General features: G+C 44.6%; 1 protein-coding gene across 1 annotated transcript in view; it reads left to right on the plus strand.

The window, feature by feature from the left end:
• Positions 1–267: 267 nt before the first annotated feature.
• LOC121574615 (general transcription factor 3C polypeptide 1) overlaps positions 268–27,016 on the plus strand; it is a 66,533-nt gene continuing 39,784 nt past the window's right edge. Inside the window, exons 1-9 of the mRNA XM_045222747.1 lie at positions 268–708; positions 1,496–1,702; positions 4,789–4,965; positions 5,073–5,216; positions 9,130–9,226; positions 9,574–9,697; positions 17,360–17,542; positions 17,683–17,798; positions 24,649–24,994. Of these exons, the coding sequence (XP_045078682.1) occupies positions 488–708; positions 1,496–1,702; positions 4,789–4,965; positions 5,073–5,216; positions 9,130–9,226; positions 9,574–9,697; positions 17,360–17,542; positions 17,683–17,798; positions 24,649–24,994 (1,615 nt within the window). The 5' untranslated portion in view covers positions 268–487. The remainder of the gene's footprint in view (positions 709–1,495; positions 1,703–4,788; positions 4,966–5,072; positions 5,217–9,129; positions 9,227–9,573; positions 9,698–17,359; positions 17,543–17,682; positions 17,799–24,648; positions 24,995–27,016) is intronic.

The following is a 27,016-nucleotide window of genomic DNA, read 5'->3' on the forward strand; positions in this document are numbered from 1 at the left end:
TTTAGGACAGTCCCAAGATACTCCACCACATATTCTAGCTCAGCCCTTTAATATCAGGAGTCGGTTGCAATAAAATTTGATGATTTCAGTTTATTGCCCTCAATTAAATGTTGTCATGACGATTATACAGTTTCCGTTTATGTTTACAGGTAAATGTGAGTAGTACGCCACCCTGTGGAACATTGGGAAATGTCCTTCACGAAACAACCGTTCGAGTGACGCGAATGACGTACAACACAAGGTCAAAGTTGACATGTGTAACGCCACGAAGGGAACACACAGTTGAAACTTCAGCTGCCAAAGAAAACATGCATTTCTGAGTGAGATGTGCTTGATTTAACGTTTAATTTTGCGGGTTTTAATTGAACAGGATACTATGCTAAGGAAATAGTATGCAGATACTCTGAATGCATATCGAGCTGTACAGCAGTAGGTCATTATTGACAACTTTGAGTAACGAATTCGTAGCGGAGCTAGCGCGCTAGCCATGGACCCGCTAGACATACTACTGGACGAAGTGGCGTTGGAGGGACTGGACGGGGTTACTACCACCTCGCTGTGGATTCGGTTGGAAAAGAGGAACCCTGCTTTCCCACTGAATCTAGACTCGTATACTAAAGAGTTCATTTGGAAATCCTTGGTATATAACCACGAAGTCGACTTCTACGAGCTGCCGCAAGAGAGAGCGGATGTCGTGCTCGTCGACAGGTAGTTGGAGTTGTCTTACGCCTCGATCAACACCTACAGTGTCTTTGCGAAAAATGGGACGCAGCATCATCTGGATATGTGTGCAACAAACGTTAAACATTCACCTTCTGCTACCATTTCTGTCAAGCCGTCTACGCATACAGTTTGACGCATGTGTTCGATAAATTCAACATATGCACCAAACAGAACGCACTGCCTCTGCAAGGCAAACGCAGCGTTCCATTGGAATGAATGTACTTCAGGTGTACCAACATGTATTGACACTGTCGGTGTGATCGAGGTTCGTCTAGCAATGCCATCATATGATGCGTTCGAGATGACTCTGAACAAGGAAATATCCGAACTCCGATTACAATGCGTTCAAGACAACTGAGAACTTGGGGAAAAACTAGCTCCAACTGGGAAAATTTGTTTTGAACAGTCATTCAACTCGGAATTAGAATTTGGAAAATCTGGCATCATGCAGTCACGATTTTTCCCACTCTGAACTCGTTTTTCCCCGACTTCCCAGTTGTCTTGAATGCAACATCAATCCTGCTAAATTGTTTCCCTATATCGTACATTTGTAGCGTTATTGCATTGGTTGATACTCTCTTAATTATAAACAAACTATCTAACTAGCTAGTAAAACCATTCAGAAGTCCTGACACCAAAGCTGACACTACTAACTAGTTAGCTAACCGCAATGGCTAAATATCTAGCCATGCTCCGTGCCAAATGTTCAGTTAGCTGCATGCCAAGTTACCAAAGCCACTATCCCTCTCCATGCCATATGTCTGTTCTTCAGGTTTGCAGACATCGATCCAGACACAGGGATTCAGGAAGTAGCCTGTTGGGACGTCAGAGGGGACTCCTACCCTGTCCAGATCTTATTGGATGATAAGAGTGGAATCCAGGGCTCGTGCGTCTTCTTCAAGGAGAGGAAAAACGTCACCCCAATCATCCGCACCACCGACCTGACGCCATGTCTAACGTTAGAGGACGCCTTCAAAAGGTGGGGAGAAACTGTCTGAAGATTAATCTGTGTGGAGGGGGGGATAAACTGTCTGAAGATTTAAGATATCTCTAAGACATTCATATCCAGCTGGTCCCAATTCCTCCACCTCTCCTTGGCCTTAACCCTTCAGTGTAGGTTTGGGGCGGTATCCAGATTTTCAGACCGTTTCTGTACCATACTGGGGTATACGGTATTACTGGAAGTGCACACAAAGGGTGCTATTTGACACACAAAACAATTTAGGCAACTGGGATCTTGATCCAGGAGGGGATTGAATGCCTCTAGTCTGGGTGCCAGTCTCTTTAGCTAACATTCCACTCCTTGTCATTGCCAAAGAGACTGGCTTCTGGCAACCTCAACGTTCAATATGCAGCTGGATTTATGGCGGAGTTGCTCATTGGTTGTTGGAAATGACGTTAATATTTTCCATGACAACGCGTGGAGCCTCGAATAGAATGATAACAAAGTCAAAAACAACCATTTAGCTGTTCGCTGGGCAAGCTGTATTTTGAGGCTTAAAGTCAAGGGAAATACATTTTGTGGTTGGAATTGCAGTATTTATTTAGTTTGAGAATTTAGACGTGAGTTCGATTTTTGTAACACAGTTGAATTTGTATCCTTCAAAATGTATGGAATTTCATTAAAATTAAAATAAAAGCCAATATTTGGATAATCGTTGTGATTGGAGGATAGCTGTGTAGGTGATAGAATCAGAATCAAATCCTCTGTTGTCCTCGAGCTCATTAATAATCGAATGTTTGTATTTGAAGATGGCAGAAATCAAACCGTCGGTGTTTCGAAATACCCGGCATACTATATAAACGGGATATCGCCCAAGCCCACTTCAATGTTTGCAGATCTGTAAAGTGGAAGCAATATGGTAGAGCTGGGATGATAAACTAAAAGTTATCGACACCGACAATCACCCAACACTTATTGCAGGCATTTTGGTGATATCGTTCATTACGATAAGTAGCCAATACTAGAGAAATTTCAAGTTTGAAATGAAATAAGTTTGCTAACGTGGGTGATTGTTAACGGGACAACTGACCATCAAACTAGTAGTAGTAGTTTAAAGGATAAGAAATACAAAAAAACTGGTGCACATGAATTTTCTAAACTGTGGTGCACATGAATGTTCTAAACTGTGGTGCACATGAATGTTCTAAACTGTGGTGCACATGAATGTTCTAAACTGTGGTGCACATGAATGTTCTAAACTGTGGTGCACATGCATGTTCTAAACTGTGGTGCACATGAATGTTCTAAACTGTGGTGCACATGAATGTTCTAAACTGTGGTGCACATGAATGTTCTAAACTCTGGTGCACATGAATGTTCTAAACTTGTAATTCTATTTATAGTCGCATCAATTTTGGTAATTTATCGCAGTATGGATTTTTGTCCATAACACCCTGCTCTACAATATGGGGGAAGCTCCTCTACTCCACTGCTTACCTATCCAGACCCTTCAGTCCTCTACTCTACTGCTTACCTATCCAGACCCTTCAGTCCTCTACTCTACTGCTTACCTATCCAGACCCTTCAGTCCTCTACTCTACTGCTTACCTATCCAGACCCTTCAGTCCTCTACTCTACTGCTTACCTATCCAGACCCTTCAGTCCTCTACTCTACTGCTTACCTATCCAGACCCTTCAGTCCTCTACTCTACTGCTTACCTATCCAGACCCTTCAGTCCTCTACTCTACTGCTTACCTATCCAGATCCTTCAGTCCTCTACTCCACTGCTTACCTATCCAGACCCTTCAGTCCTCTACTGCTTACCTATCCAGACCCTTCAGTCCTCTACTCTACTGCTTACCTATCCAGACCCTTCAGTCCTCTACTGCTTACCTATCCAGACCCTTCAGTCCTCTACTCTACTGCTTACCTATCCAGACCCTTCAGTCCTCTACTCTACTGCTTACCTATCCAGACCCTTCAGTCCTCTACTCTACTGCTTACCTATCCAGACCCTTCAGTCCTCTACTCCACTGCTTACCTATCCAGACCCTTCAGTCCTCTACTCTACTGCTTACCTATCCAGACCCTTCAGTCCTCTACTCCACTGCTTACCTATCCAGACCCTTCAGTCCTCTACTCCACTGCTTACCTATCCAGACCCTTCAGTCCTCTACTCTACTGCTTACCTATCCAGACCCTTCAGTCCTCTACTGCTTACCTATCCAGACCCTTCAGTCCTCTACTCTACTGCTTACCTATCCAGACCCTTCAGTCCTCTACTCCACTGCTTACCTATCCAGACCCTTCAGTCCTCTACTCTACTGCTTACCTATTGAGACCCTTCAGTCCTCTACTCCACTGCTTACCTATCCAGACCCTTCAGTCCTCTACTCTACTGCTTACCTATCCAGACCCTTCAGTCCTCTACTCTACTGCTTACCTATCCAGACCCTTCAGTCCTCTACTCTACTGCTTACCTATCCAGACCCTTCAGTCCTCTACTGCTTACCTATCCAGACCCTTCAGTCCTCTACTCTACTGCTTACCTATCCAGACCCTTCAGTCCTCTACTCCACTGCTTACCTATCCAGACCCTTCAGTCCTCTACTGCTTACCTATCCAGACCCTTCAGTCCTCTACTCTACTGCTTACCTATCCAGACCCTTCAGTCCTCTACTGCTTACCTATCCAGACCCTTCAGTCCTCTACTCTACTGCTTACCTATCCAGACCCTTCAGTCCTCTACTCTACTGCTTACCTATCCAGACCCTTCAGTCCTCTACTCTACTGCTTACCTATCCAGACCCTTCAGTCCTCTACTCTACTGCTTACCTATCCAGACCCTTCAGTCCTCTACTCTACTGCTTACCTATTGAGACCCTGTAGAGATGCTAACATCAAGGGGGAGAGATGGGGAGTGATATGGGAGGGGCTGGTAACGTTACATTAGCTGGCCGACTACAGACAGTCAAAGCACCAAATGGAAACCTCTCCTCCTCTCTCCTCTCCTCCAGGTAGAATCAATCCACAACTTGTCATGAACTAGTCAGGTAGATACTAACTAAGGATGGTCCTAAAACAACCCCTAACCCATGATAACCTCTCTCCTCTCCTCCAGGTGGGGTAGGAAGCTGGTAATGGTGGCCTCCCAGAGGGTAAGGTTCAGGGTGTTGATAGGTGACGGAGGCGACCCGGACGTGAAGCTGACTGACCACTCCTACTGTATCCTGGAGAGGCTGGGGAGGGCCCGCTGGCAGGGAGAGTTACAGAGAGACCTGCACTCCTGCTCATTCAAGTAGGTGGCTAGACAGGAAACTCTTTAGTACTATATACCACTATAGTCTGCTCTGATTGGTCAGGACTCAGTCCACTATGTAATAAGCTGTGTTGTGATTGGTGCAGGACGGACCCGAGGAGGATGCACTACATGAGGAAGTCTCTGAAGCAGAATGATCTGATCACCATGCAGTCTCATGTCATCAGACTGGCCAGCGGAGCACAGCAACACTCCATACTACTGCTGCTCAAACGCTTCCACATAGACCGGTCAGTACCCTCACTCACTCACTCACCAAACGCTTCCACATAGACCAGTCAGAACCCTCACTCACTCACCAAACGCTTCCACATAGACCGGTCAGAACACTCACTCACTCACCAAACGCTTCCACATAGACCGGTCAGAACCCTCACTCACTCACCAAACGCTTCCACATAGACCGGTCAGAACACTCACTCACTCACCAAACGCTTCCACATAGACCGGTCAGTACACTCACTCACTCACCAAACGCTTCCACATAGACCGGTCAGAACCCTCACTCACTCACCAAACGCTTCCACATAGACCGGTCAGTATACTCACTCACTCACCAAACGCTTCCACATAGACCGGTCAGAACCCTCACTCACTCACTCACCAAACGCTTCCACATAGACCGGTCAGAACCCTCACTCACTCACCAAACGCTTCCACATAGACCGGTCAGAACCCTCACTCACTCACTCACCAAACGCTTCCACATAGACCGGTCAGAACCCTCACTCACTCACTCACCAAACGCTTCCACATAGACCGGTCAGAACCCTCACTCACTCACCAAACGCTTCCACATAGACCGGTCAGAACCCTCACTCACTCACCAAACGCTTCCACATAGACCGGTCAGAACACTCACTCACTCACCAAACGCTTCCACATAGACCGGTCAGAACACTCACTCACTCACTCACCAAACGCTTCCACATAGACCGGTCAGAACACTCACTCACTCACCAAACGCTTCCACATAGACCGGTCAGAACCCCTCACTCACTCACCAAACGCTTCCACATAGACCGGTCAGAACACTCACTCACTCACTCACTCACCAAACGCTTCCACATAGACCGGTCAGAACACTCACTCACTCACCAAACGCTTCCACATAGACCGGTCAGAACCCCTCACTCACTCACCAAACGCTTCCACATAGACCGGTCAGAACACTCACTCACTCACCAAACGCTTCCACATAGACCGGTCAGAACCCCTCACTCACTCACCAAACGCTTCCACATAGACCGGTCAGTGCACTCACTCACTCACCAAACGCTTCCACATAGACCGGTCAGAACACTCACTCACTCACTCACCAAATGCTTCCACATAGACCAGTCAGAACCCTCACTCACTCACCAAACGCTTCCACATAGACCGGTCAGAACACCCACTCACCACTTACGAACCTTACCCAACGATGCAGAGTTTAAATATAATAGTACAAAATAAAAGAATGGCGCTATATACAGGAAGTACCAGTACCAGATCAATATGGAGCTATATACAGGGAGTACCAGTACCAGATCAATATGGAGCTATATACAGGGAGTACCAGATCAATGTGCAGCTATATACAGGGAGTACCAGATCAATGTGGAGCTATATACAGGGAGTACCAGATCAATGTGCAGCTATATACAGGGAGTACCAGATCAATGTGCTGCTATATACAGGGAGTACCAGTACCAGATCAATGTGGAGCTATATACAGGGAGTACCAGTACCAGATCAATGTGGAGCTATATACAGGGAGTACCAGTACCAGATCAATGTGGAGCTATATACAGGGAGTACCAGTACCAGATCAATGTGCTGCTATATACAGGGAGTACCAGTACCAGATCAATATGGAGCTATATACAGGGAGTACCAGTACCAGATCAATATGGAGCTATATACAGTGAGTACCAGATCAATGAGCAGCTATATACAGGAAGTACCAGTACCAGATCAATGTGCAGCTATATACAGGAAGTACCAGTACCAGATCAATGTGCTGCTATATACAGGGAGTACCAGATCACCGTGGAGCTATATACAGGGAGTACCAGTACCAGATCAATATGAAGCTATATACAGGGAGTACCAGTACCAGATCAATATGGAGCTATATACAGGGAGTACCAGATCAATGTGGAGCTATATACAGGAAGTACCAGTACCAGATCAATGTGGAGCTATATACTGGGAGTACCAGTACCAGATCAATGTGGAGCTATATACAGGAAGTACCAGTACCAGATCAATGTGCTGCTATATACAGGGAGTACCAGTACCAGATCAATATGGAGCTATATACAGGGAGTACCAGTACCAGATCAATGTGCTGCTACAGTGCTATGAAAAAGTATTTGCCCCCTTTCTAATTTTCTCTACTTTTGCATATTTGTGATACTGAATGTTATCAGATCTTCAACCAAAACCTAATATTAGATCAAGGGAACATAAGTGAACAAATAACACAACAATTACATATTTAATTTAATTTATTTCATAAACAAAGTTATGCAACACCCAATTCCCCTGTGTGAAAAAGTAATTGCCCCCTTACACTCAATAACTGGTTGTGCCACCTTTAGCTGCAATGACTCCAACCAACTGCTTCCTGTAGTTGTTGATCAGTCTCACGTCGCTGTGGAGGAATTTTGGCCCACTCTTCCATGCAGAACTGCTTTAACTCAGTGACGTGTGGGTTTTCAAGCATGAACTGCTCGTTTCAAGTCCTGCCACAACATCTCAATTGGGATTAGGTTTGGACTTTGACTAGGCCATTCCAAAACTTCCAATTTGTTGCTTTTTAGCAATTTTCATGTAGACTTGATTGTGTGTTTTGGATCATTGTCTTGCTGCATGACCCAGCTGCGCTTCAGCTTCAGCTAACAGACGGATGGTCTGACATTCTCCTGTAGAATTCTCTGATACAGAGCAGAATTCATGGTTCCTTCTATTAAGGCAAGTCGTCCAGGTCCTGAGGCAGCAAAGCATCCCCAAACCATCACACCACCACCACCATGCTTGACCTTTGGTATGATGTTCTTACTGTGGAATGCAGTGTTTGGTTTTCGCCAGGCATAATGGGACCCATCTCGTCCAAAAAGTTGACTCAAGTTTGCCAAAAAGCACCTGGATGATCATCAAGACTCTTGAAAGAACGTTCTATGGACAGATGATTCAAAAGTATAACTTTTTGGACGACATGGTTCCAGTAATGCCTGGCGAAAACCAGACACTGCATTCCACAGTAAAAACATCATACCAAAGGTCAAGCATGGTGGTGGTGGTGTGATGGTTTGGGGATGCTTTGCTGCTACATGAAGGCAGGGTAAAGGAGTCATCAGGATATATAATAATAATAAGAGTAAATTAAAGAACAGAGTAGCAGCAGCATATGATGTATGTGTGTGGGATATTGTTTTGTGTGGGAGTGTCAATGTAGTGTGTGTGTGTGTGTGTGTATATATAGTATTGTGAGTGTGCATAGGGTCAATGCAAGATAGAGTCAGTGCATATAGTTCAGGTACCATTCATTTACTATTTAGCAGTCTGGCTATTTATCAGTCTTATGGCTTCGGGGTAGAAGCTGTCTCGGAGCCTGTCGGTCCAAGAGCCGATGCTCCGGTACCGTCTTCCGGACGATAGCAGAGTGAACAGTCTATGACTAGGGTGGCTGGAGTCTTTGGCAGTTTTTCGGGTCTTCCTCTGACACAGCCTGGTGGTATAGAGGTCCTGGATGGCAGGGAGCTCGGCCCCAGTGATGCACTGGGCTCTCCGCACCACCCTTTGTAGCGCTTTGCGGTCAAGGGCGGTGCATTTGCCTCACTCTCACTCACTCACTCTCACTCTCTCTCTCTCTCCCTCTCTCTCTGTCTCTCTCTCTCTCTCTGTCTCTCTCCCTCTATCTCTCTCTCTCTGTCTCTGTCTCTCTGTCTCTCTCTCTCTCTGTCTCTCTCTCTCTCTCTGTCTCTCTCTCTCTCTCTGTCTCTCTCTCTCTCTCTCTCTCTCTGTCTCTCTCTCTCTCTCTCTCTCTGTCTCTCTCTCTCTCTCTCTCTCTCTCTCTCTCTCTCTCTCTCTCTCTCTCTCTCTCTCTCTCTCTCTCTCTCTCTCTCTCTCTCTCTCTCTCTCTCTCTCTCTCTCTAGGCGTAGTAAGTATGATATCCTGATGGAGACGACCTCTAACCTCCTGTCAGAGACGTCCAACCACATGGCCTCCGTAATCACACTACGAGACCAACTGGTGAGATCAGCGTGTTCCAGTCTGTGTGTTCCAGTGTGTGTGTTCCAGTGTGTGTGTTCTCTCTGCAGTGCATCATTGAGCGGACGTATGCGTGTGTATCAGTACATGTTACATGCAGGTTAAAGCGTGTGTGTCAGTACGTGTAGTGTGTGTTCTCTCTGCAGTGTGTCAATGAGAGGACCTTTAAGCGTGTGTGTCAGTACGTGTAGTGTGTTCTCTCTGCAGTGTGTCAATGAGAGGACCTTTAAGCGTGTGTGTCAGTACGTGTAGTGTGTTCTCTCTGCAGTGTGTCAATGAGAGGACCTTTAAGCGTGTGTGTCAGTACGTGTAGTGTGTTCTCTCTGCAGTGTGTCAATGAGAGGACCTTTAAGCGTGTGTGTCAGTATATGCAAGCAGCCAAACTGGTCCAAGTGGTCATTAAACCAGTTGAACAGCTCAACCCTACAGTTGGCCCCTTCAATACCAGGAAAGGTATGTATTCTACACACTACCTTACAACCTCATATTCACACCCCTTGACTTTTTCCACATTTTGTTACGTTACAGCCTTATTCTAAAATGGATTAAATACTTTTTTCTCCCTCATCAATCTACACACAATACCCCATAATGACAAAGCGAAAACAGGTTTTTAGAAATGTTTTCAAATTTTTAAGAATAAAAATCAGAAATACCTAATTTACATAAGTATTCAGACCCTTTGCTATGAGACTCGAAATTGTGCTCAGGTGCATCAATCAATTTCAATCAATCAATTTTATTTTATATAGCCCTTCTTACATCAGCTAATATCTCGAAGTGCTGTACAGAAACCCAGCCTAAAACCCCAAACAGCTAGTAATGCAGGTGTAGAAGCACGGTGGCTAGGAAAAACTCCCTAGAAAGGCAAAAACCTAGGAAGAAACCTAGAGAGGAACCAGGCTATGAGGGGTGGCCAGTCCTCTTCTGGCTGTGCCGGGTGAAGATTATAACAGAACCATGCCAAGATGTTCAAAAATGTTCATAAGTGACAAGCATGGTCAAATAATAATCAGGAATAAATCTCAGTTGGCTTTTCATAGCCGATCATTAAGAGTTGAAAACAGCAGGTCTGGGACAGGTAGGGGTTCCATAACCGCAGGCAGAACAGTTGAAACTGGAATAGCAGCAAGGCCAGGCGGACTGGGGACAGCAAGGAGTCACCACGGCCGGTAGTCCCGACGTATGGTCCTAGGGCTCAGGTCTCTCAGTTGGCTTTTCATAGCCGATCATTAAGAGTTGAAAACAGCAGGTCTGGGACAGGTAGGGGTTTCGTAACCGCAGGCAGAACAGTTGAAACTGGAATAGCAGCAAGGCCAGGCGGACTGGGGACAGCAAGGTGTCATCATGCCCGGTAGTCCTGACGTATGGTCCTAGGGCTCAGGTTCTCAGAGAGAAAGAGAGAACGAGAGAATTAGAGAGAGCATACTTAAATTCACACAGGACACTGGATAAGACAGGAGAAGTACTCCAGGTATAACCAACTAACCCCAGCCCCCCGACACATAAACTACTGCAGCATAAATACTGGAGGCTGAGACAGGAGCGGTCCGGAGACACTGTGGCCCCATCCGAAGAAACCCCGGACAGGGCCAAACAGGAAGGATATAACCCCACCCACTCTGCCAAAGCACAGCCCCCGCACCACTAGAGGGATATCCTCAACCACCAACTTACAATCCTGAGACAAGGCCGAGTATAGCCCACAGAGGTCTCCACCACAGCACAAACCAAGGGGGGGCGCCAACCCAGACAGGAAGATCACGTCAGTAACTCAACCCACTCAAGTGACGCACCCCTCCCAGGGACGGCATGAAAGAGCACCAGCAAGCCAGTGACTCAGCCCCTGCAACAGGGTTAGAGGCAGAGAACCCCAGTGGAGAGGGGAACCGGCCTGGCAGAGACAGCAAGGGCTGTTCGTTGCTCCAGCCTTTCCGTTCACCTTCACACTCCTGGGCCAGACTACACTCAATCATATGACCTACTGAAGAGATAAGTCTTCAGTAAAGACTTAAAGGTTGAGACCGAGTCTGCGTCTCTCACATGGGTAGGCAGACTGTTCCATAAAAATGGAGATCTATAGGAGAAAGCCCTGCCTCCCGCTGTTTGCTTAGAAATTCTAGGGACAATTAGGAGGCCTGCGTCTTGTGACCGTAGCGTACGTATTGGTATGTACGGCAGGACCAACTCGGAAAGATAGGTAGGAGCAAGCCCATGTAACGCTTTATAGGTTAACAGTAAAACCTTGAAATCAGCCCTTGCCTTAACAGGAAGCCAGTGTAGGGAAGCTAGCACTGGAGTAATATGATCAAATTTCTTGGTTCTAGTCAGGATTCTAGCAGCCGTATTTAGCACTAACTGAAGTTTATTTAGTGCTTTATCCGGGTAGCCGGAAAATAGAGCATTGCAGTAGTCTAACCTAGAAGTAACAAATGCATGGATAAATTTTTCTGCATCATTTTTGGACAGAAAATTTCTGATTTTTGCAATGTTACGTAGATGGAAAAAAGCTGTCCTTGAAACAGTCTTGATATGTTCGTCAAAAGAGAGATCAGGGTCAAGAGTAACGCAGAGGTCCTTCACAGTTTTATTTGAGACGACTTTACAACCATCAAGATGAATTGTCAGATTTAACAGAAGATCTCTTTGTTTCTTGGGACCTAGAACAAGCATCTCTGTTTTGTCCGAGTTTAAAAGTAAAAAGTTTTCAGCCATCCACTTCCTTATGTCTGAAACACAGGCTTCTAGCGAGGGCAATTTTGGGGCTTCACCATGTTTCATTGAAATGTACAGCTGTGTGTCATCCGCATAGCAGTGAAAGTTAACATTATGTTTTCGAATAACATCCCCAAGAGGTAAAATATATAGTGAAAACAATAGTGGTCCTAAAACGGAACCTTGAGGAACACCGAAATGTACAGTTGATTTGTCGGAGGACAGACCATTCACAGAGACAAACTGATATCTTTCCGACAGGTAAGATCTAAACCAGGCCAGAACTTGTCCGTGTAGACCAATTTGGGTTTCCAGTCTCTCCAAAAGAATGTGGTGATCGATGGTGTCAAAGGCAGCACTAAGGTCTAGTAGCACGAGGACAGATGCAGAGCCTCGGTCTGACGCCATTAAAAGGTCATTTACCACCTTCACAAGTGCAGTCTCAGTGCTATGATGGGGTCTAAAACCAGACTGAAGCATTTCGTATACATTGTTTGTCTTCAGAAAGGCAGTGAGTTGCTGCGCAACAGCTTTTTCTAAAATTTTTGAGAGGAATGGAAGATTCGATATAGGCCGATAGTTTTTTATATTTTCCGGGTCAAGGTTTGGCTTTTTCAAGAGAGGCTTTATCACTGCCACTTTTAGTGAGTTTGGTACACATCCGGTGGATAGAGAGCTGTTTATTATGTTCAACATAGGAGGGCCAAGCACAGGAAGCAGCTCCTTCAGCAGTTTAGTAGGAATAGGATCCAGTATGCAGCTTGAAGGTTTAGAGGCCATGATTATTTTCATCATTGTGTCAAGAGATATAGTACTAAAACACTTAAGTGTCTCTCCCGATCCCAGGCCCTCGCAGATCTGTGCAGATCCAGGACAGCTAAGCCCTGGAGGAATACGCAGATTCAAAGAGGAGTCCGTAATTTGCTTTCTAATGGTCATGATCTTTTCCTCAAAGAAGTTCATGAATTTATTACTGCTGAAGTGAAAGCCATCCTCTCTTGGGGAATGCTGCTTTTTAGTTAGCTTTGCAACAGTATCAAAAAGAAATTTTGGATTATTCTTATTTTCCTCGATTAAGTTGGAAAAGTAGGATGATCGAGCAGCAGTGAGGGCTCTTCGGTACTGCACGGTACTGTCTTTCCAAGCTAGTCGGAAGACTTCCAGTTTGGTGTGGCGCCATTTCCGTTCCAATTTCCTGGAAGCTTGCTTCAAAGCTCGGGTATTTTCTGTATACCAGGGAGCTAGTTTCTTATGACAAATGTTTTTCGTTTTTAGGGGTGCAACTGCATCTAGGGTATTGCGCAAGGTTAAATTGAGTTCCTCAGTTAAGTGGTTAACTGATTTTTGTCCTCTGACGTCCTTGGGTAGGCAGAAGGAGTCTGGAAGGGCATCAAGGAATTTTTGTGTTGTCTGAGAATTTATAGCACGACTTTTGATGCTCCTTGGTTGGGGTCTGAGCAGATTATTTGTTGCGATTGCAAACGTAATAAAATGGTGGTCCGATAGTCCAGGATTTTGTGGAAAAACATTAAGATCTACAACATTTATTCCATGGGACAAAACTAGGTCCAGAGTATGACTGTGGCAGTGAGTAGGTCCAGAGACATGTTGGACAAAACCCACTGAGTCGATGATGGCTCCGAAAGACTTTTGGAGTGGGTCTGTGGACTTCTCCATGTGAATATTAAAATCACCAAAAATTAGAATATGATCTGCTATGACTACAAGGTCTGATAGGAATTCAGGAAACTCAGAGAGGAACGCTGTATATGGCCCAGGAGGCCTGTAAACAGTAGCTATAAAAAGTGATTGAGTAGGCTGCATAGATTTCATGACTAGAAGCTCAAAAGATGAAAACGCCATTTTTTTTTTTGTAAATTGAAATTTGCTATCGTAAATGTTAGCAACACCTCCGCCCTTGCGGGATGCACGGGGAATATGGTCACTAGTGTAACCAGGAGGTGAGGCCTCATTTAACACAGCAAATTCATCAGGCTTAAGCCATGTTTCAGTCAGGCCAATCACATCAAGATTATGATCAGTGATTAGTTCATTGACTATGACTGCCTTTGAAGTGAGGGATCTAACATTAAGTAACCCTATTTTGAGATGTGAGGTATCACGATCTCTTTCAATAATGGCAGGAATGGAGGAGGTCTTTATCCTAATAAGATTGCTAGGGTGAACACCGCCATGTTTAGTTTTGCCCAACCTAGGTCGAGGCACAGACACAGTCTCAATGGGTATGGCTGAGCTGACTACACTGACTATGCTATTGGCAGACTCCACTAAGCTGGCAGGTTGGCTAACAGCCTGCTGCCTGGCCTGCACCCTATTTCACTGTGGGGCTAGAGGAGTTAGAGCCCTATCTATGTTGGTAGATAAGAGGAGAGCACCCCTCCAGCTAGGATGGAGTCCGTCACTCCTCAGCAGGTCAGGCTTGGTCCTGTTTGTGGGTGAGTCCCAGAAAGGGCATCCTGTTTCCATTGATCATCCTTGATGTTTCTACAACTTGATTGGAGTTCACCAGTGGTACTCCCGAGTGGCGCAGTGGTCTAAGGCACTGCATCGCGGTGCTAGCTGTGCCACTAGAGATCCTGGTTCGAATCCAGGCTCTGTCGTAGCCGGCCGTGACCGGGAGACCCATGGGGCGGCGCACAATTGGCCCAGCGTCGTCCAGGGTAGGGGAGAGAACGGCCGGCAGGGATGTAGCTCAGTTGGTAGAGCATGGCGTTTGCAACGCCAGGGTTGTGGGTTCATTTCCCACGGGGGGCCAGTATAAAGGAAAAAAAAAATAATAACAAAAAAAAATATATATATATATATATATATATGCACTCACTAACTGTAAGTCGCTCTGGATAAGAGCGTCTGCTAAATGACTAAAATGTAATGTAAATGTACATTAAATTGATTGGACATTATTTGGAAAGGCACACACCTGTCTATATAAGGTCCCACAGTTGACAGTGCATATCAGAGCAAAAACCAAGCCATGAGGTCGAAGGAATTGTCCGTAGAGCTCCGAGACAGGATTGTGTCGTGGCACAGATATGGGGAAGGGTACCAAAAAATATCTGCAGTTTGGAACCACCAAGACTCTTCCTAGAGCTGTCCGCCCGGCCAAACTGAGCAATCGGGGAAGAAGGGCCTTGGTCAGGGAGGTGACCAAGAACCTGATGGTCACTAATTTACTCTGGAGATGGGAGAACCTTCCAGAAGGACAACCATCTCTGCAGCACTCCACCAATCAGGCCTTTATGGTAGAGTGGCCAGACGGAAGCCACTCCTCAGTAAAAGGCACATGACAGCCGGCTTGGAGTTTACCAAAAGGCACCTAAAGACTGTCAGACCATGAGAAACAACATTCTCTGGGCTGATGAAACCAAGATTGAACTCTTTGGCCTGAATGCCAAGCGTCACGTCTGGAGGAAACCTGGCACCCTCCCTACGGTGAAGCATGGGGGTGGCAGCATCATGCTGTGCGGATGTCTTTCAGCGGCGGGGACTGGGAGACTAGTCCGGATCGAGGGAAAGATGAACGGAGCAAAGTACAGAGAGATCCTTGATGAAAACCTGCTCCAGAGTGCTCAGGACCTCAGGCTGGGGCGAAGGTTCACCTTCCAACAGGACAACGTCCCTAAGCACTCAGCCAAGACAACGCAGGAGTGACTTCGGGACAAGTCTCTGAATGTCCTTGAGTGGCCCAGCCAGAGCCCGGACTTGAACCCGATCAAACATCTCTGGAGAGACCTGAAAATAGCTGTGCAGTGACGCTCCCCATCTAACCTGACAGAGCTTGAGAGGATCTGCAGAGAAGAATGGGAGGAACTCCCCAAATACAGGTGTGCCAAGCTTGTAGTGTCATACCCAAGAAGACTCGAGGCTGTAATCGCTGCCAAAGGTGCTTCAACAAAGTATTGAGTTAAGGGTCTGAATACTTATGTAAATGTGATATTTCTGGTTTTTTTTTTATACATTTGCACAAATTTCTAAAAACCTGTTTTTGCTTTGTCATTTTGAGGTCTGGTGTGTAGATTGATGAGGGGGGGAAAAATACATGTCATCTCTGCACTTCAAATCAAATTTAGTTTGCCACATGCGCCGAATACAACAGGTGTAGACCTTACAGTGAAATGGTTAATTACAAGCCCTTAACCAACAATGACGTTTTAAGAAAAAATAAGTGTTAAGTAAAAAATATATAACTTACTCCCTACCTGTCTCCTTGTCTGTTCTGTCTGAAACCCTGTTTCCTTACTCCCTACCTGTCTCCTTGTCTGTTCTGTCTGAAACCCTGTTTCCTTACTCCCTACCTGTCTCCTTGTCTGTTCTGTCTGAAACCCTGTTTCCTTACTCCCTACCTGTCTCCTTGTCTGTTCTGTCTGAAACCCTGTTTCCTTACTCCCTACCTGTCTCCTTGTCTGTTCTGTCTGAAACCTTGTTTCCTTACTCCCTACCCGTCTCCTTGTCTGTTCTGTCTGAAACCCTGTTTCCTTACTCCCTACCCGTCTCCTTGTCTGTTCTGTCTGAAACCCTGTTTCCTTTCTCCCTACCCGTCTCCTTTCCTCTATTGATAGTTGAGTCCGCCATGTTCCCTAACCCCCTGTCTCCTCTCCTGTCGTCTCCTCTCCTCCTCTCCTCTAGGGACCAAGGTGGTGGCTCGCTGTCTGAAGCCCTGTTCCCTAACCCCCTGTCTCCTCTCCTGTCGTCTCCTCTCCTCTAGGGACCAAGGTGGTGGCTCGCTGTCTGAAGCCCTGTTCCCTAACCCCCTGTCTCCTCTCCTGTCGTCTCCTCTCCTCCAGGGACCAAGGTGGTGGCTCGCTGTCTGAAGCCCTGTTCCCTAACCCCCTGTCTCCTCTCCTGTCGTCTCCTCTCCTCCTCTCCTCCAGGGACCAAGGTGGTGGCTCGCTGTCTGAAGCCCTGTTCCCTAACCCCCTGTCTCCTCTCCTGTCGTCTCCTCTCCTCTCCTCTCCTCTAGGGACCAAGGTGGTGGCTCGCTGTCTGAAGCCCTGTTCCCTAACCCCCTGTCTCCTCTCCTGTCGTCTCCTCTCCTCCTCTCCTCCAGGGACCAAGGTGGTGGCTCGCTGTCTGAAGCCCTGTTCCCTAACCCCCTGTCTCCTCTCCTGTTGTCTCCTCTCCTCCTCTCCTCTAGGGACCAAGGTGGTGGCTCGCTGTCTGAAGCCCTGTTCCCTAACCCCCTGTCTCCTCTCCTGTCGTCTCCTCTCCTCCTCTCCTCTAGGGACCAAGGTGGTGGCTCGCTGTCTGAAGCCCTCTTCCCTAACCCCCTGTCTCCTCTCCTGTCGTCTCCTCTCCTCTAGGGACCAAGGTGGTGGCTCGCTGTCTGAAGCCCTGTTCCCTAACCCCCTGTCTCCTCTCCTGTCGTCTCCTCTCCTCTAGGGACCAAGGTGGTGGCTCGCTGTCTGAAGCTCATCAAACCCTACGTTAGGAAGGAGGTGGTCGAGGCTGAGGATGATGATGATGATAACGACGATGAAGATGGGGGAGGAGCAAACAGGAAGTCCGTCCCCACAGAGGGGCGGGTCATGGAGAGAGACCTCCTCTCACAGGCCTATGGGATCTGTACGTTCTGGTTTGCTCTGTTCTTATTGGCCAAAATATTGGTGTAGAAATGGATATCTTTTTCCATTTTTAGGCAGGAAACGGTTCCATTTCTGATTGGTCGAATGTCTTACTCTCTGCCTTGTGATTGGCTGATCTAGTCGTGTCCAGTGGGACCAAGGGCATCTCCCAGAGTGCAATGCGTGCGAGGATGTGCATCGGCAAGCTGGAGTCTCGCATGATCTGCCGTGTGCTGGAGAGGACGGACATGATCAGGGTAAAGAGCGTTTATACACGTCAAATAAATATATATATACAGGACTATGTCATCTACTGTGCTGGAGAGGACGGACATGATCAGGGTAAAGAGCGTTTATACACGTCAAATAAATATATATATACAGGACTATGTCATCTACTGTGCTGGAGAGGACGGACATGATCAGGGTAAAGAGCGTGTATACACGTCAAATAAATATATATATACAGGACTATGTCATCTACTGTGCTGGAGAGGACGGACATGATCAGGGTAAAGAGCGTGTATACACGTCAAATAAATATATATATATACAGGACTATGTCATCTACTGTGCTGGAGAGGACGGACATGATCAGGGTAAAGAGCGTGTATACACGTCAAATAAATATATATATATATACAGGACTATGTCATCTACTGTGCTGGAGAGGACGGACATGATCAGGGTAAAGAGCGTGTATACACGTCAAATAAATATATATATACAGGACTATGTCATCTACTGTGCTGGAGAGGACGGACATGATCAGGGTAAAGAGCGTGTATACACGTCAAATAAATATATATATATACAGGACTATGTCATCTACTGTGCTGGAGAGGACGGACATGATCAGGGTAAAGAGCGTGTATACACGTCAAATAAATATATATATATACAGGACTATGTCATCTACTGTGCTGGAGAGGACAGACATGATCAGGGTAAAGAGCGTGTATACACGTCAAATAAATATATATATACAGGACTATGTCATCTACTGTGCTGGAGAGGACGGACATGATCAGGGTAAAGAGCGTTTATACACGTCAAATAAATATATATATATACAGGACTATGTCATCTACTGTGCTGGAGAGGACGGACATGATCAGGGTAAAGAGCGTGTATACACGTCAAATAAATATATATATATACAGGACTATGTCATCTACTGTGCTGGAGAGGACGGACATGATCAGGGTAAAGAGCGTGTATACACGTCAAATAAATATATATATATACAGGACTATGTCATCTACTGTGCTGGAGAGGACGGACATGATCAGGGTAAAGAGCGTTTATACACGTCAAATAAATATATATATATACAGGACTATGTCATCTACTGTGCTGGAGAGGACGGACATGATCAGGGTAAAGAGCGTGTATACACGTCAAATAAATATATATATATACAGGACTATGTCATCTACTGTGCTGGAGAGGACGGACATGATCAGGGTAAAGAGCGTGTATACACGTCAAATAATATATATATATATACAGGACTATGTCATCTACTGTGCTGGAGAGGACGGACATGATCAGGGTAAAGAGCGTGTATACACGTCAAATAAATATATATATATACAGGACTATGTCATCTACTGTGCTGGAGAGGACGGACATGATCAGGGTAAAGAGCGTTTATACACGTCAAATAAATATATATATATACAGGACTATGTCATCTACTGTGCTGGAGAGGACGGACATGATCAGGGTAAAGAGCGTGTATACACGTCAAATAAATATATATATATACAGGACTATGTCATCTACTGTGCTGGAGAGGACGGACATGATCAGGGTAAAGAGCGTGTATACACGTCAAATAAATATATATATATACAGGACTATGTCATCTACTGTGCTGGAGAGGACGGACATGATCAGGGTAAAGAGCGTGTATACACGTCAAATAAATATATATATATACAGGACTATGTCATCTACTGTGCTGGAGAGGACGGACATGATCAGGGTAAAGAGCGTGTATACACGTCAAATAAATATATATATATACAGGACTATGTCATCTACTGTGCTGGAGAGGACGGACATGATCAGGGTAAAGAGCGTGTATACACGTCAAATAAATATATATATATACAGGACTATGTCATCTACTGTGCTGGAGAGGACGGACATGATCAGGGTAAAGAGCGTTTATACACGTCAAATAAATATATATATATACAGGACTATGTCATCTACTGTGCTGGAGAGGACGGACATGATCAGGGTAAAGAGCGTTTATGCACGTCAAATAAATATATATATATACAGGACTATGTCATCTACTGTGCTGGAGAGGACGGACATGATCAGGGTAAAGAGCGTTTATACACGTCAAATAAATATATATATATACAGGACTATGTCATCTACTGTGCTGGAGAGGACGGACATGATCAGGGTAAAGAGCGTGTATACACGTCAAATAAATATATATATATACAGGACTATGTCATCTACTGTGCTGGAGAGGACGGACATGATCAGGGTAAAGAGCGTGTATACACGTCAAATAAATATATATATATACAGGACTATGTCATCTACTGTGCTGGAGAGGACGGACATGATCAGGGTAAAGAGCGTGTATACACGTCAAATAAATATATATATATACAGGACTATGTCATCTACTGTGCTGGAGAGGACGGACATGATCAGGGTAAAGAGCGTGTATACACGTCAAATAAATATATATATATACAGGACTATGTCATCTACTGTGCTGGAGAGGACGGACATGATCAGGGTAAAGAGCGTTTATACACGTCAAATAAATATATATATATACAGGACTATGTCATCTACTGTGCTGGAGAGGACGGACATGATCAGGGTAAAGAGCGTGTATACACGTCAAATAAATATATATATATACAGGACTATGTCATCTACTGTGCTGGAGAGGACGGACATGATCAGGGTAAAGAGCGTTTATACACGTCAAATAAATATATATATATACAGGACTATGTCATCTACTGTGCTGGAGAGGACGGACATGATCAGGGTAAAGAGCGTTTATACACGTCAAATAAATATATATATATACAGGACTATGTCATCTACTGTGCTGGAGAGGACGGACATGATCAGGGTAAAGAGCGTGTATACACGTCAAATAAATATATATATATACAGGACTATGTCATCTACTGTGCTGGAGAGGACGGACATGATCAGGGTAAAGAGCGTTTATACACGTCAAATAAATATATATATATACAGGACTATGTCATCTACTGTGCTGGAGAGGACGGACATGATCAGGGTAAAGAGCGTGTATACACGTCAAATAAATATATATATATACAGGACTATGTCATCTACTGTGCTGGAGAGGACGGACATGATCAGGGTAAAGAGCGTGTATACACGTCAAATAAATATATATATATACAGGACTATGTCATCTACTGTGCTGGAGAGGACGGCCATGATCAGGGTAAAGAGCGTGTATACACGTCAAATAAAATATATATATACAGGACTATGTCATCTACTGTGCTGGAGAGGACGGACATGATCAGGGTAAAGAGCGTTTATACACGTCAAATAAATATATATATATACAGGACTATGTCATCTACTGTGCTGGAGAGGACGGACATGATCAGGGTAAAGAGCGTTTATACACGTCAAATAAATATATATATATACAGGACTATGTCATCTACTGTGCTGGAGAGGACGGACATGATCAGGGTAAAGAGCGTGTATACACGTCAAATAAATATATATATATACAGGACTATGTCATCTACTGTGCTGGAGAGGACGGACATGATCAGGGTAAAGAGCGTTTATACACGTCAAATAAATATATATATATACAGGACTATGTCATCTACTGTGCTGGAGAGGACGGACATGATCAGGGTAAAGAGCGTTTATACACGTCAAATAAATATATATATATACAGGACTATGTCATCTACTGTGCTGGAGAGGACGGACATGATCAGGGTAAAGAGCGTTTATACACGTCAAATAAATATATATATATACAGGACTATGTCATCTACTGTGCTGGAGAGGACGGACATGATCAGGGTAAAGAGCGTTTATACACGTCAAATAAATATATATATATACAGGACTATGTCATCTACTGTGCTGGAGAGGACGGACATGATCAGGGTAAAGAGCGTTTATACACGTCAAATAAATATATATATATACAGGACTATGTCATCTACTGTGCTGGAGAGGACGGACATGATCAGGGTAAAGAGCGTTTATACACGTCAAATAAATATATATATATACAGGACTATGTCATCTACTGTGCTGGAGAGGACGGACATGATCAGGGTAAAGAGCGTTTATACACGTCAAATAAAATATATATATACAGGACTATGTCATCTACTGTGCTGGAGAGGACGGACATGATCAGGGTAAAGAGCGTTTATACACGTCAAATAAATATATATATATACAGGACTATGTCATCTACTGTGCTGGAGAGGACGGACATGATCAGGGTAAAGAGCGTGTATACACGTCAAATAAATATATATATATACAGGACTATGTCATCTACTGTGCTGGAGAGGACGGACATGATCAGGGTAAAGAGCGTTTATACACGTCAAATAAATATATATATATACAGGACTATGTCATCTACTGTGCTGGAGAGGACAGACATGATCAGGGTAAAGAGCGTTTATACACGTCAAATAAATATATATATATACAGGACTATGTCATCTACTGTGCTGGAGAGGACGGACATGATCAGGGTAAAGAGCGTTTATACACGTCAAATAAATATATATATATACAGGACTATGTCATCTACTGTGCTGGAGAGGACGGACATGATCAGGGTAAAGAGCGTTTATACACGTCAAATAAATATATATATATACAGGACTATGTCATCTACTGTGCTGGAGAGGACGGACATGATCAGGGTAAAGAGCGTTTATACACGTCAAATAAATATATATATATACAGGACTATGTCATCTACTGTGCTGGAGAGGACGGACATGATCAGGGTAAAGAGCGTGTATACACGTCAAATAAATATATATATATACAGGACTATGTCATCTACTGTGCTGGAGAGGACGGACATGATCAGGGTAAAGAGCGTGTATACACGTCAAATAAATATATATATATACAGGACTATGTCATCTACTGTGCTGGAGAGGACGGACATGATCAGGGTAAAGAGCGTTTATACACGTCAAATAAATATATATATATACAGGACTATGTCATCTACTGTGCTGGAGAGGACGGACATGATCAGGGTAAAGAGCGTTTATACACGTCAAATAAATATATATATATACAGGACTATGTCATCTACTGTGCTGGAGAGGACGGACATGATCAGGGTAAAGAGCGTGTATACACGTCAAATAAATATATATATATACAGGACTATGTCATCTACTGTGCTGGAGAGGACGGACATGATCAGGGTAAAGAGCGTTTATACACGTCAAATAAATATATATATATACAGGACTATGTCATCTACTGTGCTGGAGAGGACGGACATGATCAGGGTAAAGAGCGTTTATACACGTCAAATAAATATATATATATACAGGACTATGTCATCTACTGTGCTGGAGAGGACAGACATGATCAGGGTAAAGAGCGTTTATACACGTCAAATAAATATATATATATACAGGACTATGTCATCTACTGTGCTGGAGAGGACGGACATGATCAGGGTAAAGAGCGTTTATACACGTCAAATAAATATATATATATACAGGACTATGTCATCTACTGTGCTGGAGAGGACGGACATGATCAGGGTAAAGAGCGTTTATACACGTCAAATAAATATATATATACAGGACTATGTCATCTACTGTGCTGGAGAGGACGGACATGATCAGGGTAAAGAGCGTTTATACACGTCAAATAAATATATATATATACAGGACTATGTCATCTACTGTGCTGGAGAGGACGGACATGATCAGGGTAAAGAGCGTTTATACACGTCAAATAAATATATATATATACAGGACTATGTCATCTACTGTGCTGGAGAGGACGGACATGATCAGGGTAAAGAGCGTGTATACACGTCAAATAAATATATATATACAGGACTATGTCATCTACTGTGCTGGAGAGGACGGACATGATCAGGGTAAAGAGCGTTTATACACGTCAAATAAATATATATATATACAGGACTATGTCATCTACTGTGCTGGAGAGGACGGACATGATCAGGGTAAAGAGCGTTTATACACGTCAAATAAATATATATATACAGGACTATGTCATCTACTGTGCTGGAGAGGACGGACATGATCAGGGTAAAGAGCGTTTATACACGTCAAATAAATATATATATATACAGGACTATGTCATCTACTGTGCTGGAGAGGACGGACATGATCAGGGTAAAGAGCGTTTATACACGTCAAATAAATATATATATATACAGGACTATGTCATCTACTGTGCTGGAGAGGACGGACATGATCAGGGTAAAGAGCGTTTATACACGTCAAATAAATATATATATATACAGGACTATGTCATCTACTGTGCTGGAGAGGACGGACATGATCAGGGTAAAGAGCGTTTATACACGTCAAATAAATATATATATATACAGGACTATGTCATCTACTGTGCTGGAGAGGACGGACATGATCAGGGTAAAGAGCGTTTATACACGTCAAATAAATATATATATATACAGGACTATGTCATCTACTGTGACGTCACCATTGGTTTATCATAGTCATCATTGATCTATCACTTTTCTCTTGTTGTCATGGCAAAGCTTATTGAGCGGTGTCTGTTTGCCTTGGAAATGACGTTTTCCCATATTTCTTTATGAAATAGACAAGTGTGTGTGTGTGTGTTGTCCGTGTGTGTGTTGTGTGTTATCCTTGTGTGTGTGTGTGTGTTGTGTGTTATCCTTGTGTGTGTGTGTGTGTGTGTGTTATCCTTGTGTGTGTGTGTTATCCTTGTGTGTGTGTGTGTGTTGTGTGTGTGTGTGTGTTATCCTTGTGTGTGTGTGTGTGTGTGTGTGTGTGTGTGTGTGTGTGTGTGTTATCCTTGTGTCCGTCCGTCCCTCAGGGTTTCATGGAAGACGAGGGTCGTCAGAGGACCACCAAGTACGTCAGCCATCTGCATGTAGACCAGTGTGACCTGCTTCAACATCTAGTCAAAGAGCAGAACCGATCAGACAAGCTTCGCACTGTAGGGGGCCCCAAAACCCCAGCACAGACCACCCCAAAAACACCATGGCTTCTGGAACCTCTGGGAAACACTGAGGAAGAGAAGGATGGAGAGAGGGGTGAGGAAGAGGGAGACTGGGAAGTCAAGAAGAAAGGGAAGAAGGGAGCAAAGAAGAAAAAGAAGAAGGAAAAAGTGGGCGAGAAACTCAACTTCCTGGTACCTACTCACTCTACACCCGTCAACAGTGAGTACCCTACACCCTAAATACTGACCTAACTCTACTTCCTGGTACCTACTCACTCTACACCCGTCAGCAGTGAGTACCCTACACCCTAAATACTGACCTAACTCTACTTCCTGGTACCTTCTCACTCTACACCCGTCAGCAGTGAGTACCCTACACCCTAAATACTGACCTAACTCTACTTCCTGGTACCAACTCACTCTACACCCGTCAGCAGTGAGTACCCTACACCCTAAATACTGACCTAACTCTACTTCCTGGTACCTACTCACTCTACACCCGTCAACAGTGAGTACCCTACACCCTAAATACTGACCTAACTCTACTTCCTGGTACCTACTCACTCTACACCCGTCAACAGTGAGTATGCATACTAAATATGCAACCTACACCCTAACACCCAATTCCCTGGCATCCTGTAAGGGTACACTCTTAACTAATGCGCACTTAAGATTTAACCTCCATTTACAGTGCATTCGGAAAGTATTCAGACCCCTTCACTTTTTCCACATTTTGTTACGTTACAGCCTTATTCTAAAATGGATTAAATTGTTTGTTTTTTCATCTACACACAATACCCCATAATGACAAATCCAAAACAGGTTTTTAGATTTAAAAAAATTAAATATCACATTTACATACGTATTCAGACCCTTTACTCAGTACTTTGTTGAAGCACCTTTGGCAGCGATTACAGCCTCGAGTCTTCTTGGGTATGACGCTACAAGCTTGGCACATCTGTATTTGGGGAGTTTCTCCCATTCTTCTCTGCAGATCCTCTCAAGCTCTGTCAGGTTAGATGGGGAGCGTCGCTGCACAGCTATTTTCAGTTCTCTCCAGAGATGTTTGATCGGGTTCAAGTCCGGGCTCTGGCTGGGCCACTCAAGGACATTCAGAGACTTGTACCGAAGCCACTCCTGCGTTGTCTTGGCTGTGTGCTTAGGGTCGTTGTCCTGTTGGAAGGTGAACCTTTGCCCCAGTCTGGGTCCTGAGCGCTCTGGAGCAGGTTTTCATCAATGATCTATCTGTACTTTGCTCCGTTCATCTTTCCCTCGATCCTGACTAGTCTCCCAGTCCCTGCCGCTGAAAGACATCCCCACATCATGATGCTGCCACCACCATGCTTCACCGTAGGGATGGTGCCAGGTTTCCTCCAGAGGTGATGCTTGGCATTCAGGCCAAAGAGTTCAATCTTGGTTTCATCAGGCCAGAGAATCTTGTTTCTCATGGTCTGATAGTCCTTTAGGTGCCTTTTGGTAAACTCCAAGCGGGCTGTCATGTGCCTTTTACTGAAGAGTGGCTTCCGTCTGGCCACTCTACCATAAAGGCCTGATTGGTGGAGTGCTGCAGAGATGGTTGTCCTTCTGGAAGGTTCTCCCATCTCCACAGAGGAACTCTGGAGCTCTGACCATCGGGTTCTTGGTCACCTGCCTGACCAAGGCCCTTCTCCCCCGATTGCTCAGTTTGGCCGGGCGGCCAGCTCTAGAAAGAGTCTTGGTGGTTCCAAATTTGTTGCATTTAAGAATGATGGAGACCTTCTTGGGGACCTTCAATGCTGCAGACATGTTTTGGTACCCTTCCCCAGATCTGTGCCACGACACAATCATGTCTCTGAGCTCTACGGACTATTCCTTAGACGTCATGGCTTGGTTATTGCTCTGACTGGCACTGTCAACTGTAGGACCTTATATAGAAAGGTCTTTGCCTTTCCAAATCATGTCCAATCAATTTAATTTACCACAGGTGGACACTAATCAACTTGTAGAAACCTTTCAAGGATGATCAATGGAAACAGGATGCACCTGAGCTCAATTTTCGAGTCTCATAGCAAATGTCTGAATGTATATGTAAATAAAAACCTGTTTTCGCTTTGTCATTATGGGGTGTTGTGTTTAGATTGAGGATTTGTATTTATTTAATCCATTTTAGAATAAGGCTTTAACGTAACAGAATGTGGAGAAAGTGAAGGGGTCTGAATACTTTCTGAATGCACTGTACCTGTTCAGAACATTCAGACTGAAA

This window comes from Coregonus clupeaformis, chromosome 1 (assembly GCF_020615455.1).
Source record: "Coregonus clupeaformis isolate EN_2021a chromosome 1, ASM2061545v1, whole genome shotgun sequence".
Classification (NCBI taxonomy): Eukaryota; Metazoa; Chordata; class Actinopteri; order Salmoniformes; family Salmonidae; genus Coregonus; species Coregonus clupeaformis.